We start from the raw sequence: 14,590 nt of genomic DNA on the forward strand, positions 1-14,590 counted from the left end.
GCATGACAAAATATTAAAGTGCGTTTGAACGGGGTATCGTAGTAGGTGCCAGGAGCACTGGTTTGAACGGGGTATCGTAGTAGGTGCCAAGAGCACTGGTTTGAACGGGGTATCGTAGTAGGTGCCAGGAGCACTGGTTTGAACGGGGTATCGTAGTAGGTGCCAGGAGCACTGGTTTGAACAGGGTCTGGTAGTAGGTGCCAGGAGCACTGGTTTGAACGGGGTATCGTAGTAGGTGCCAAGAGCACTGGTTTGAACGGGGTATGGTAGTAGGTGCCAGGAGCACTGGTTTGAACAGGGTATCGTAGTAGGTGCCAGGAGCACTGGTTTGAACGGGGTATCGTAGTAGGTGCCAAGAGCACTGGTTTGAACAGGGTATCGTAGTAGGTGCGAGGAGCACTGGTTTGTTCGTAGTAGGTGCCAGGAGCACTGGTTTGAACGGGGTATCGTAGTAGGTGCCAGGAGCACTGGTTTGAACGGGGTATCGTAGTAGGTGAGCACTGGTTTGAACGGGGTATCGTAGTAGGTGCCAGGAGCACTGGTTTGAACGGGGTATCGTAGTAGGTGCCAGGAGCACTGGTTTGAACGGGGTATCGTAGTAGGTGCCAGGAGCACTGGGTGTATCGTAGTAGGTGGAGCCCTGGTTTGAACGGGGTATCGTAGTAGGTGCCAGGAGCACTGGTTTGAACGGGGTATCGTAGTAGGTGCCAGGAGCACTGGTTTGAACGGGGTATGGTAGTAGGTGCCAGAGCACTGGTTTGAACGGGGTATCGTAGTAGGTGCCAGGAGCACTGGTTTGAACGGGGTATCGTAGTAGGTGCCAGGAGCACTGGTTTGAATGGGGTATCGTAGTAGGTGCCAGGAGCACTGGTTTGAGTGTGTCAAGAACTGCAATGCTGCTGGGTTTTTCACACGCAACATTTTCCCTTGTGTATCAAGAATGGTCCACCACACAAAGGCCATCCAGCCAATTTGACACACCTGTGGGAAGCATTGGAGTCAACATGGGCCAGCATCCCTGTTGAACGCTTCAACACCTTGTAGAGCCCATTCCCCTCGATGAATTGCCGCTGTTCTGAGGGCAAAAGGGGGTGCAACTGAATATTAGGAAGGTGTTCCTAATGTTTTGTACTGTGTATATCTCTATCTCTCTCTCCCCCCTATCAATTCAATTCAATTCAATTCAAGGGCTTTATTGGCATGGGAAACATGTGTTAACATTGCCAAAGCAAGTGAGGTAGACAACATACAAAGTGAATATATAAAGTGAAAAACAACAAAAATTAACAGTAAACATTACACATACAGAAGTATCTCTCCTATCTCTCTCTCTTTCTCTCTCCCCCTCTCCCTCTCTCTCCACCCTCTCTCTCTCTCTCTCTCCCCTTCTCTATCTCCCCCTCTCTTCCCCCTCTCCCTCTCTCTCCCACCCCCCTCTCTCTCTCTCTCCCCTTCTCTATCTCCCCCTCTCTTCCCCCTCTCTCTCTCCCCCACACCCCTTTTAAAAGGATTGTTTGTCTGACTCTCTCCTCTGTCTGTATGCAGGTTGTCTACAAGGCTGATCTGGAATGGCTCCGTGGATGTGGATGGGTTGCTGCCGAATGTGTCGATCACGTCAAAGTCAGGAATGCCCAGAAGATCATGAACGAGGTAGGTTCCTTTATCTGTATCCAAGCTGTTGGTGTGGTTCTAGGTTTCATTGGGCACATTCTGCTCCTCACATCTCTGTCATTAGTACTGTATGTGTGTGCTACCCTTCAGGGAATTCTTACCATGTCTTTCTCTCTCTCTAATGTCTTTTTGCAGAGGCTTTACAAGAAGGATGCCAAAGACAACTTTGCCAAATACACACACATCGTGGATCGTCCTGAGCATATCCTGGCCACCATCAATGCTTTTAACCTCAGTGATGTGAATGAATTCATTTACTACTTTAGATGTTATCTTAGCTAAGTTTACCAAAAGTGAAACAACTACAGGCCATGAAAACGTATTTGACACCTTTCTGAATTTCTCTATTTTTGTATATTTTTGATCTTGAATGTTATCAGATCTTCAACCAAAACATAATATTAGATAAAGTGAACCTGAGTTTACAAATAACAAAAAAAGGGGGCAAATACATTTTTGGATGTACATTTCCACTGTTTCAAAGTATTATTTGAAAGCAACCCTGGTAGGATAGAGTACCTCCTTCAGATAGCCTTTGACCCATACCTCAGAGAAACATGTGAGGACATTGTGTTAAGCGGGATCCTTCAAATTGATCATGACCTGTGCCTATATGTCCTTCTGTTGTAAAGCTGAAGTACAAGGAGACCTTCAATGCAGAGAAGGGCATGTACATCGGCTCAGAGGACACACCCCAGCTGGCCCATAGCAGAGAGGTCGCCAAGGTCATCAGTGAGGTAAAGTACTCTACATCCATAGGACTTCGTCTTCACAGAAACACCGATCTGCATAAATGTCTAATTTTATATACGAAATATCATTTTAATAATGTAGATAATAATTAATACATTTTATTATTTCTATGTTATACAAAATAAATACATGTCTGAAACGATGTTTTCATTGTGGATTGTTTTGTGGTCATTTGTAGAAATACTACAAACTGTCCTGGGATGAAAGCAAAGCCACTGGTTACCAGCTGGACGCCCATTACATCCCTGTAGTCGGAGCCAAGAAGAACAGGGAGATTGTCAGCGATGTGAGTCTAATTTATAGTCTCTTGACAACCAACAATACAAATATGATTAACAGGAAAGAATATAATGATTATTACTATTAAATATACATAATAATTAAAGAGCAACTGACATGTGACTTTAGTACTTTTAAATCTAGTCAGAATAGTTGGTAATATATTGGATTTCTTAACATGTGTTAAATGTGTGTCAGTTTGATCATATCAATTAGTAACTGCTAGTGGTTGCATATGTTCCTGTGGCAACAGAAGCAGACGCAAAACATGTAAATATAGCAGAGATTGTTTGTCCACTGTGCTGTGCTATGTATACTTGCTGTATCAACAAAGCGCTTTGCTCTCTGCAATCGATGATGACATTTCTTTCTTTGAAACTAAAACATTTCAGGCTAAATACCATGACGCCCATGAGAAGGCCAAGGGCCACTACCTGGCTGACACCCTGGTGGACTTCCCTGAGGTGATGCGCTGTGGAGAACAGGAGAAACAGAAGGGCCTGGTAAGATATTATACTGCTATAATTCTATAATATATCTACAGTATATCTAGTAAGATATACTACTGCTATACTACTATAATATATCTACAGTATATCTAGTAAGATATACTACTGCTATAATACTATAGTACAGTATGTCTGGTAAGATATTATACTGCTACAATTCTATAATATATCTACAGTATATCTAGTAAGATATACTACTGCTATACTACTATAATATATCTACAGTATATCTAGTAAGATATACTACTGCTATAATACTATAGTACAGTATGTCTGGTAAGATTTAATACTGCTATAATTCTATAATATATCTACAGTATATCTAGTAAGATATACTACTGCTATAATACTATAGTAAAGTATATCTGCAGTCTGTCTGGTAAGATATAATACTGCTATAAGACTATAGTACTGAACAGTATATCTACAGTCTGTCTGGTAAGATATAATACTGCTATAATACTATAGTACAGTATATCTACAGTCTGTCTGGTAAGATATAATACTGCTATAATACTATAGTACTGAACAGTATATCTACAGTCTGTAGATATATGTAATAGTCCAGTGGCCATTTGATTAATTGTTCAGCAGTCTTATGGCTTGGGGTTAGAAGCTGTTAAGGAGCCTTTTGGTCCTAGACTTGGCGCGCGGGTACAGCTTGCCGTGCAGTAGCAGAGAAGACCGTCTATGACTTGGGTGACTGGAGTCTGACAATTTTATGGGCTATAGTTTTTAAAACTATAGAATACAGTGCCTTCGGAAAGTATTCAGACCCCCTGACTTTTTCCACATTTTGTTACGTTACAGCCTTATTCTAAAATGGATTAACAAAAAAAAATCCTCAGCAATCTACACACAGTACCCCGTAATGACAAAGTGAAACAGGTTTTAAGATATTTTTGCAAAAAATATAACTGAAATACCTTATTCAGACCCTTTGCTATGAGACTTGAAATGGAGCTCAGGTGCCTGTTTCCATTGATCATCTCTGAGATTTTTCTACAACTTGATTGGAGTCCACCTGTGGTAAATTCAATTGATTGGACATGATTTAGAAAGGCACACACCTGTCTATATAAGCTTCCACAATTGACAGTGCATGTCAGAGGAAAAACCAAGCCACGAGGTCGAAGGAATTGTCCGTAGAGCTCAGAGACAGGATTGTGTCGAGGCACAGATCTGGGGAAGGGTAGCATAACATTGCTGAAGCATTGAAGGTCCCAAAGAACACAGTGGCCTCAAACATTATTAAATGGAAAAAGTTTGGAACAACCAAGACTCTTCCTAGAGCTGGCCGCCCAGCCAAACTGAGCAAACGGGGGAGAAGGGCCTTGGTCAGGGAGGTGGCCAAGAACCCGGTGGTCACTCTGACAGAGCTCCAGAGCACCACCAATAAGGCCTTTATGGTAGAGTGGCCAGATGGAAGCCACTCAGTAAAAAGGCACATTACAGCCCGCTTGGAGTTTGCCAAAAGGCACCTAAAGACTCTAAGACCATGAGAAACAAGATTCTCTGGTCTGATGAAACCAAGATTGAAATCTTTGGCCTGAATGCCAAGCGTCACATCTGGACGAAACCTGGCACCATCCCTACGGTGAAGCATGGTGGTGGCAGCATCATGCTGTGGGGATGTTTTTCAACGGCAGGGACTGGGAGACTAGTCAGGATCGAGGCAAAGATGAACGCCGCAAAGTACAGAGAGATCCTTGATGAAAACCTGCTCCAGAGCGCTCAGGACCTCAGACTGGGGCGAAGGTTCACCTTCCATCAGGACAACGACCCTATGCACACAGTCAAGACAACGCAGGAGTGGCTACGGGACAAGTCTCAATGTCCTTGAGTGGCCCAGCCAGAGCCTGGACTTGAACCCGATCTACAGTAACATCGCTGGAAAGACCTGAAAATAGCTGGGCACCAACACTCCCTATTGAGATGATCTGCAGAGAAGAATGGGAGAAACTTTCCAAATACAGCTGTGCCAAGCTTGTAGCATCATAACCAAGAAGACTCAAGGATGTAATCGCTGCCAAAGGTGCTTCCACAAAGTGCTGAGTAAAGGGTCTGAATATTTATGTGAATGTGATATTTCAGGTTTAACAAATATGTAAACATTTTGACAAAAAACTGTTTTTGCTTTGTCATTATGGGGTATTGTGTGTAGATTGATGAGTGAAAAAAACTATTTAATACATTTTAGAATTAGGCTGTAACGTAACAAAATGTGGAAAACGTCAAGGGATCTGAATACTTTCCGAAGTCACTGTTTCTACAGTATACCTAATAAATAAAATACTGCTATTATACTATAGTATATCTACAGTATATCTAGTAAGATATGATAATGCTATAATATTATAGTATATCTACCGTATATCTAGGTAATATATTACTGCTATAATAATATAGTATATCTATAGTCTATCTAGTAAAATATAATACCGCCATAATTATATATCTACAGCATATCTAGTAAGATATGATACAACTATAATACTACAGTATATCTATAGTATATCTACAGTATATCTATAATATAGTATATCTATAGTATAGTATATCATTAGTATATCTATAGTATATCTAGTAAAATATGATACTGCTGCATATTCAGGGCGGCAGGTAGCCTAGTGATAAGAGCTTTAGGCCAGTCACTGAAAAGTTGCTGGATCGAATCCCCGAACTGACAAGGTAAAAATCTGTCATTCTGCCCCTGAACAAGACAGTTAACCCACTGTTCCCCTGTAGGCTGTCATTGTAAATAAGAATTTGTTCTTGACTGACTTGCCTAGTTAAATAAAGGTTCAATTAAAAAAAAAAAGATATGTTCACATATATTAAGGTATCACTTACACAGTATAATCTAGTAAATCGCACACATGATAATCCAGTCGCTACAGTCGCCAAAGATACAATAAAACAACAGAAGGTCGTCATTAAGAATTTGTTCTTAAATCTACCAGTATAAATAAAAGTTAACAAATACACTCTGTTGGAACTTGGAATATGCCATATTTACTCCTTAGATATACTTTCTTATTCATATGTTTAGTTCTGTCAGGTTCTCCTACTTATTTGTTATTTGATTTGATTGAATATGCTTTACTTACTTCTAATCTTATTTTGTTGTTGCAATGTTGAGAGGTGAACCTGCAGGTATGCATTTCATTGTACTCTGTGCACCACGTTTATCCTGTGCATGTGACAAATATGCTTTCATTTGATTTGATTATATTTTGGATTTGAAAATAATCCACGTATCTGGAGATCTGAACACAGTGCCCTGTTCTTTCTTCCAGAGGAATTACCAGAAGGAGTATAATACCAACAAGACCAAGAACCACATCCCCGCTGACATCATTCCCAACATGGTGGCTAAGAGGTGCCAGGACATGCTCAGTGACGTGCTGTATCGCACCTTACTGCACAACTGGACCTGCCACCCCGACCAGCAGGACATTCTCAGAGCCCGCAAGAACAATGAGATCCTGAGTGATGTATGTTGTATTTCACACATGTTCAAGACATACTTTACAAATAAGTAAAAAAAATACACTGAACAAAAAAACTTGTAAAGTGTTGGTCCCATGAAATGTTTCATACGCACAAAAAGCTTATTTCTCTAAAATGTTGTGCACAACTTTGTTTGCATCCCTATTGGTGAGCATTTCTCCTTTGCCAAGATAATTCATCCACCTGACAGGTGTGGCATATCAACAAGCTGATTAAACAGCATGATCATTACACAGGTGCACCTTGTGCTGGGGACAATAAAAGGCTACTTTAAAAATATGCAGTCTTGTCACATAACACAATGCCACAGATGTCTCAAGTTTTGAGGGAGCATGCAATGGGCATGCTGGCTGCAGGAATGTCGACAAGAGCTGTTGCCAGAGAATGTAATGTTAATTTCTCTACCATAAGCTGCTTCCAACGTTGTTTTAGAGAATTTGGCAGTATGTCCAACCGGCTTCACAACTACAGACCACGTGCCAGGACCACGTACCAGGTCCAGCCCAGGACCTCCGCATAGGGCTTCTTTACCCACAGGATTGTCTGTCGGGGTGGCTAAATCCTCTCAGACCCACCCATGGCTGTACCCCTGCCCAGTCATGCGAAATACATAGATTAGGACCTAATGAATTTATTTCAATTGACTGATTTCCTTATATGAACTGTAACCCAGTAAAAAAAAATTGTTGCATGTTGCGTTAATATTTTTGTTCAGTGTGTGTGTATATATATATATATATATATATATATATATATATAGTTTAAAAACAATACAATGACATGCTGTATTTAAGAAACAAATAGAAGTAATAATAATGCCGGCTTGTCTGTTCCTCATCCCTCTGCTGTCCTTAGTTAGCTACACTACCGTACACTATCACAGTATTTGTAAAATCCCATTAAATCCAACTGATCTGATCTCTGCGTTGTGGTATTGTCTATCGATCTGCTAGGTGTACTACAAAGATGACCTGAACTGGACAAAAGGAGTTGGTTGCTATGTTTGGGACACACCTGAGCTTGTCCGTGCCAAGAATGCCTACCTGCTGCAGAGCGAAGTGAGTACAAAGAGAGACGTCACCTCTGTCACACTTACTGTCATATATACCAATGACTCCCCTAGTCTTTTGTTTGTTAATGATTGACTACCAGTTCATCATAAATACTAAATAAATAGTATATTTTATCATAATAGTGATAAGAGATTATTTAAAAAGTTATATTCCTGCGTGGAGACTATTACATTTTAGTCATTTCACAGAAGCTTTTATCTAGATTGACTTACAGTAGTGAGTGAATACATGTTCATACTGGTCCCCGTGGGAATTGATCCCACAACCCTGGCATTGCAAGCACCTTGCTCTCACCAACTGAGCCACACGTGACCATGTGGCTTCTGCATTTGTTTTCTCACAGCTCAAATACAAGGAGGAGGGTAAGAAGGAATTCAACAACTACTCCATCGTGACAGACACCCCTATCTATGTGACTGCTCTCCTGGGTCACACCTGGGCCAGTGATGTGAGTGTCAGATGTACTATACAGAAATCTATACTATACTGCATCATACTACACAATTCTTCTAATAGTATAAACATGTTTAACATCTGCTTTGTATCAAAACATATGCTCTTTATCTCCACAGCTGAACTATAGGGAGGCTTACCAGAAAGACAAGCATATCTATACCACAATTCTGGATACCTATGACTATGCACACAATGCCAACCTCAAGGACATCTACAGCACCGTGAGTGTGGCTCTACTGTAGACAGACACTATGTCTCCAAATGACCTATTAGGATTTGAAATGCTGTATTTAGAATCTTTATCTTTCTTTATGTGTCATCTAGAAAGCATATACATCTGCCTGGGACAAGATCAAGGCTAAGGATTACACGCTGCCATCAGACTCCCACGCCCTGAAACACGCCAAACAACAGAAGGTCATCCTCAGCGATGTGAGTTCAACATATCACCCAATTTAAAACCCTTTTGTAGTCCAATACGTTTTTTAAACTTTTGATGCTCTTTATTGAGAATTCATCATTTGTTTCATGTTGTTGTTTTGGATCCCTAATATTCAATGTCATTCATTTGGTTTATCAGTAACCTCACACATAAAAGTGTACATTGTTAAATGTTCTACTCAAAGCAACCCATATGATCCCCTCCCCTATAGGTTAAATACAGGGAGGATTATGAGAAGTTCAAGTCCCTCTACACCCTGCCCAAGTCCCTTGAGGACGACCCACAAACTCTCCGCTGCCTCAAAGCTGGAAAGATGGGTCTTGACGTGAGTCTTGTTGCCTTTTTTCATGATCACCTCTTTACTCTTTCCATATGGCAGTCAAACACATTGATCTGAAACCGATAGAAATGTAGACACACCTAATGGTTTATGTTCCCTCCCTACGTATAGCGCTTGTACAAGGCGGACTATGAGAAGACCAAGGCAAAGAACCACATCCCCCCAGATATGCTAGATGTCCTCTCAGCCCGTCAAACCCAGAACCATGTCAGTGAGATCGGTTACAGGAAGCACCTGCACCAGTGGATCTGTATGCCTGATATGCAGGTGTACGTCCAGGCACGCAAGGTCAACGAGCAGCTCAGCGACGTGAGTCATCTGAACAATTCATATTTCAATACCCTTTTTTTATGTGGAAAACTGCATTTATTGGAATTTGACATTGCATTTAATCACAGTGTCATGTGAAGTTAAATTATTATAATATAATTATAATAAAATGTGTTATTCTTACTTATTATAAACAATATTATTTTCAAATCAAATATATCATGTTTTTTACATGTTCTTCAGGAAGACCTAGTGTTATTTTTTTTTCTGGTGTGTAGTCGTTCATTTACGATCTGGTAGAATGTGTCAGACAAAGTAACTACTATTGGAAATTACTTCTAAACTAACAGTTATATGTGTGTAGTTCATTATATTATGTAGTTCTAAGTTATAGTGCATTAATTCTGTCCTTCCTCTTGCTTGTCATTAGGACTTCATTAACTGATATTTTTCTGTAACTCCCCAGATCTTCTACAAGGAGGACCTGACCTGGCTGAGGGGAATTGGCTGCTATGCCTGGGACACCCCTGAGATCCTGCGAGTCAAGGCTGCTGACAAACTGCAGAGCGATGTATGCTCCCTCCGCATGCCTCTCATCTATCTTTCTTAATCCGTCTTTCCTCCTCTCTCTCCTCTCCTCTCCTCTCCTCTCCTCTCCTCTCCTCTCCTCTCCTCTCCTCTCTTAATCTAATGACTGTAGGAATCAGATTAACCACACAGATGTGGACAAAGATGTGGATTTATTTGTGTGTTTGTTCTTGTCTTGCAGAACAAGTACAGAGCCAAGGGCATTGAGGCGTTCAAGGATTACTCTGTGGTCATCGACACTCCTACCTATGAGACTGCAAAACTGAGTTCTCAGAACCTGAGCGATGTGAGTACTGTCACTAAAGCTTCTTACTTCTATATCACCATCTTAATGTTTTATTTCACCCTTATTTAATCAGACGAGTCAGTTAAGAACAAATTCAAGTTGACTTAAAATTATTTTCAATCAATCAATCAAATGCATTTATAAAGCCCTATTTACATCAGTAGATGTCACAAAGTGCTTATACAGAAACCCAGCCTAAAACCCAAAATAGCAAGCAATGCAGATGTAGAAACATGTTGGTTAGGAAAAACTCCCTAGAAAGGCAGGAACCAAGGAAGAAACCTAGATAGGAACCAGGCTCTGTGGGGTGACCAGTGCTCTTCTGGCCGTGCCGGGTGGAGATTACAAGAGTGCATGTACATTAAGGCCAGATCGTTCAAGTTCAATGATGAAGCATATAAAGTTCTCACCTATTCGTCCTCTATCCTCTCATGTTCTCAGCTCCACTACCGTAACGACTACGTCACCAATGTCAAGGGAACTAACTCCTCCCCCGCTGTCACCGTGGATACAGAGAGGGCACGCCTGGCCAACTTCAACCAGAGTGATGTAAGATGTTTTCAATTCTTACTTATATTCTTTGATAATTTACTTGCTTTAAGTACACTCTTACAAAGCATACATCACTCATAACTTCAAAGATGCATAAATAGTAACTACTCCCTCAAACTGTTTCTGGATATAAACGCTGACTGTAATTTCTATGATGATTCTCAAATCTTATGTCCTCTTCTGATTACTCCTCTCCTTATTTTCTTCAGAACTTGTACAAGGAGGCCAACAAGAACTCCATGCCCACTGGCTACTCTCTTCCCCACGACAATCCTCTCATGAAGCAGGCGAAACAAAATTCCATTGTTGCCAGCAGCGTAAGAAAGACACTTTATTTTCTTCAAATGTTCATCAATTTGTTACATTGTGTATAAAATATGAACCATTCACATTCCGTGAGGTCATTGTAAAAAATAAAAAAATAATAATCTATTCAGATGCAAAGTTTCAGTTATAAGAGGCACATACTGTAGGAGTGTTGTGTACTGTAGGATGACTGGATGGATGTAGTGGAGTTACACTAGGAACAGTCTTGTGTTGTGTACTGTAGGATGACTGGATGGATGTAGTGGAGTTACACTAGGAACAGTCTTGTGTTGTGTACTGTAGGATGACTGGATGGATGTAGTGGAGTTACACTAGGAACAGTCTTGTGTTGTGTACTGTAGGATGACTGGATGGATGTAGTGGAGTTACACTAGGAACAGTCTTGTGTTGTGTACTGTAGGATGACTGGATGGATGTAGTGGAGTTACACTAGGAACAGTCTTGTGTTGTGTACTGTAGGATGACTGGATGGATGTAGTGGAGTTACACTAGGAACAGTCTTGTGTTGTGTACTGTAGGATGACTGGATGGATGTAGTGGAGTTACACTAGGAACAGTCTTGTGTTGTGTACTGTAGGATGACTGGATGGATGTAGTGGAGTTACACTAGGAACAGTCTTGTGTTGTGTACTGTAGGATGACTGGATGGATGTAGTGGAGTTACACTAGGAACAGTCTTGTGTTGTGTACTGTAGGATGACTGGATGGATGTAGTGGAGTTACACTAGGAACAGTCTTGTGTTGTGTACTGTAGGTGAATTCAAGGAAGCCTATATGTGTAGTTACCGTAGAATGGTAATATATTGGATTTGTATCGTAGTACCTCACTCGTGGAATTGTGTTGTTGTGTAGGTGAAGTACAAGAATGACTATGAAAAGTCAAAGGCTACGAACTATACCATGGATCCAGAAGGTGTCAGCTTCGTCAACATCAGGAACGCCAACAAGGTCACCAACCCGGTAGGATTACAAACGTCTGCTACTCTTCCCTCACTATTTGGAAAAATATAATAATTTATTAATTATTCAATTTGATTGATGATCCTTCTATATATTTTTTGTTATGAATCCCTTGAAAGATGTTGAATCGTTATAGAGTCAAAGACCCTAGTATGTTGGTATTATTAAAATGATTGTTTTGTGGTGTAGTGATGTTATTTCCCCCCTCTCTCTCTCTCTCTCTCTCTCTCTCTCTCTCTCTCTCTCTCTCTCTCTCTCTCTGTCTGTGTTTGTCTGTCTGTCTCAGCGTCTATACCGTGAGCTGTATGAGAAGGGCAAAGGCAAGATCCACACCACCTATGACACACCCGAGATCAGACAGGTCAAGATGACCCAGGAGGCCGTCAGCGACGTACGTGACCTTTTGACATCCTGTCATTATCACTCCTGTACTATTGTCATTGATGTGTGTTACTATTGTCATTGATGTGTGTTACTATTGTCATTGATGTGTGTTACTATTGTCATTGATGTGTGTTACTATTGTCATTGATGTGTGTTACTATTGTCATTGATGTGTGTTACTATTGTCATTGATGTTTGTTACTATTGTCATTGATGTGTGTTACTATTGTCATTGATGTGTGTTACTATTGTCATTGATGTGTGTTACTATTGTCATTGATGTGTGTTACTATTGTCATTGATGTGTGTTACTATTGTCATTGATGTTTGTTACTATGGCTCATTGATGTTTGTTACTATTGTCATTGATGTTTGTTACTATGGCTCATTGATGTTTGTTACTATGGCTCATTGATGTTTGTTACTATGGCTCATTGATGTTTGTTACTATGGCTCATTGATGTTTGTTACTATGGCTCATTGATGTTTGTTACTATGGCTCATTGATGTTTGTTACTATGGCTTTGTGTTGATGCTTGCTACAAGTCTAATTCATCATGATTATATCTATTTTTTCATTCATACTCTACCTTCATTATATTTAGAGACATTTTGTTTAAAACCAATGGATTTATTTGTTCTATTTGCTGTGAAGTTAGTTTGTCACATGTTCTAAGTACGGTGTGTCTCCCTCTGTCCCATGCAGTTGTGTTACAAGGAGAAGTACTTCGCTAACAGAGGCACCATGATCCCCATGGGCATCACTCCCCAGATGATACACTGTAACCACGTCAACGAGATCACCAGTGACGTACGTGGCCCAATAACGTTCACTCACTGAAAACAAAGCAGCCAAGTAACTTCTGAAACAGGCAATATTTAGGCTATACAACTACTGAAATATGTTTTTTTCAACGAATACTTAAGTTAACTTCAGTGAGAATATGAGAAGGGTTAATGGTTTATTGTTACTTTTCTAAGTCCCTCCATGCCTAATGAATAATTATACAGTAATGTAATCGTTGTGTCTCTGTTTCCATCACCAGCTGAGATACAAGGAGGACCTTCTGTGGCTGAGAGGCATTGGCTGCTTCCTGTATGACACACCTGAGATGTCTACTGTCCGCAACATTACCAAGTTTAGAGTAGGTTCCTTTCTTTCTCATTTTGTTATGGCTTCAATCACCAATCAGTTGGTGGATGACACTCCTCATGGGGCGATTGGTCTAAGTAATTAGCTAAGTATACACAATCTGCAAATACTGTAAATAATGTCTGTAATATTTCTGCTCCATGTTAATCCATATTAATTTGTCTTACCACAACAGGCCAATTATGAAGTTGAGGCAAAGAAGAACCATGCCAACTTCACTGTGGTCCTGGACACACCAGAGTACCAGCGCGTCACTGAGCTAAAGACCCACATGAGCGACGTGAGTCATGTTCTCTACTATATCGCCCACCATTTCCCACACATATATATTATTAATATATCATATTGTAATATACAATATATTAAGAGAATACAGTAAAACTGCCATTATACGAGGCCGTTGCTTGTTGGAGACTCAGCATTTAATGGAAGTTTTGCCGTATTATAATATGGTTTAACAGGTCTGTCTTTCTGTCTGAATAGGCAGTGTGAAGTGGCTATGTTAACCTTTAACCTCTCGTCCTCAGCTGATGTACAGAGCCCAGGGCAATGTGGACAAGACCAAGTGCACCACCACCCTGGACTCTATCGATGTCAAGAGAGTCAAATGGGCCCAACAGCTCAGCAACAAGGCAAGTCAATTTAGCTCTCATAGATACAATAAACCTGGTGAACTCTTGGAGGACTGATATCTGTGCTAAGATTTGTATTGATACCAACTTAAAGCACAACAATTACAAAAATGAGGTACAAAGAAAGTCATTTCTGACATTTTTGTTCATGTATCTCATAACTGCAGTATACGTACACTGACCTGGCTTCCAAGGAGAGGGCCCACTTCACTCCGGAGGTGGACACCCCAGTAATGGACCACGCCAGGGCTATGAAGGTGGTCAACAGCGAGGTAAGTCTTTCTAACGCAATTTAACTCAAACACTTTTCGTCCTTACAACCCAGTTTGAAGGTTATCCCGTCCCAGTATGAAGGTTATCCCGTCCCAGTGTGAAGGTTATCCCGTCCCAGTGTGAAGGTTA

The 14,590-nt window shown here is 40.7% G+C and overlaps 1 protein-coding gene across 15 annotated transcripts in view; it reads left to right on the forward strand.

Moving 5' to 3' along the window:
* Positions 1-14,590, forward strand: part of LOC115130569 (nebulin-like) — a 98,657-nt gene that overhangs the window by 48,796 nt on the left and 35,271 nt on the right. For all 15 annotated transcript variants that reach the window (XR_010463959.1, XM_065018686.1, XM_065018681.1 and 12 more), the window contains 23 exons: positions 1,546-1,650; positions 1,807-1,911; positions 2,304-2,408; positions 2,603-2,710; positions 3,096-3,206; positions 6,512-6,709; positions 7,679-7,783; positions 8,142-8,246; positions 8,371-8,475; positions 8,579-8,686; positions 8,908-9,021; positions 9,148-9,345; positions 9,773-9,877; positions 10,076-10,180; positions 10,622-10,729; positions 10,942-11,049; positions 11,912-12,019; positions 12,306-12,410; positions 13,110-13,214; positions 13,450-13,548; positions 13,732-13,836; positions 14,084-14,188; positions 14,356-14,460. Coding sequence is in view for 14 of the 15 variants with exons in the window: in XM_065018686.1 (XP_064874758.1) it covers positions 1,546-1,650; positions 1,807-1,911; positions 2,304-2,408; positions 2,603-2,710; positions 3,096-3,206; positions 6,512-6,709; positions 7,679-7,783; positions 8,142-8,246; positions 8,371-8,475; positions 8,579-8,686; positions 8,908-9,021; positions 9,148-9,345; positions 9,773-9,877; positions 10,076-10,180; positions 10,622-10,729; positions 10,942-11,049; positions 11,912-12,019; positions 12,306-12,410; positions 13,110-13,214; positions 13,450-13,548; positions 13,732-13,836; positions 14,084-14,188; positions 14,356-14,460 (2,625 nt within the window). In the remaining variant the exon portion in view is untranslated. The remainder of the gene's footprint in view (positions 1-1,545; positions 1,651-1,806; positions 1,912-2,303; positions 2,409-2,602; positions 2,711-3,095; positions 3,207-6,511; positions 6,710-7,678; positions 7,784-8,141; positions 8,247-8,370; positions 8,476-8,578; positions 8,687-8,907; positions 9,022-9,147; positions 9,346-9,772; positions 9,878-10,075; positions 10,181-10,621; positions 10,730-10,941; positions 11,050-11,911; positions 12,020-12,305; positions 12,411-13,109; positions 13,215-13,449; positions 13,549-13,731; positions 13,837-14,083; positions 14,189-14,355; positions 14,461-14,590) is intronic.

This window comes from Oncorhynchus nerka, linkage group LG1, assembly GCF_034236695.1.
Source record: "Oncorhynchus nerka isolate Pitt River linkage group LG1, Oner_Uvic_2.0, whole genome shotgun sequence".
Taxonomy (NCBI): Eukaryota; Metazoa; Chordata; class Actinopteri; order Salmoniformes; family Salmonidae; genus Oncorhynchus; species Oncorhynchus nerka.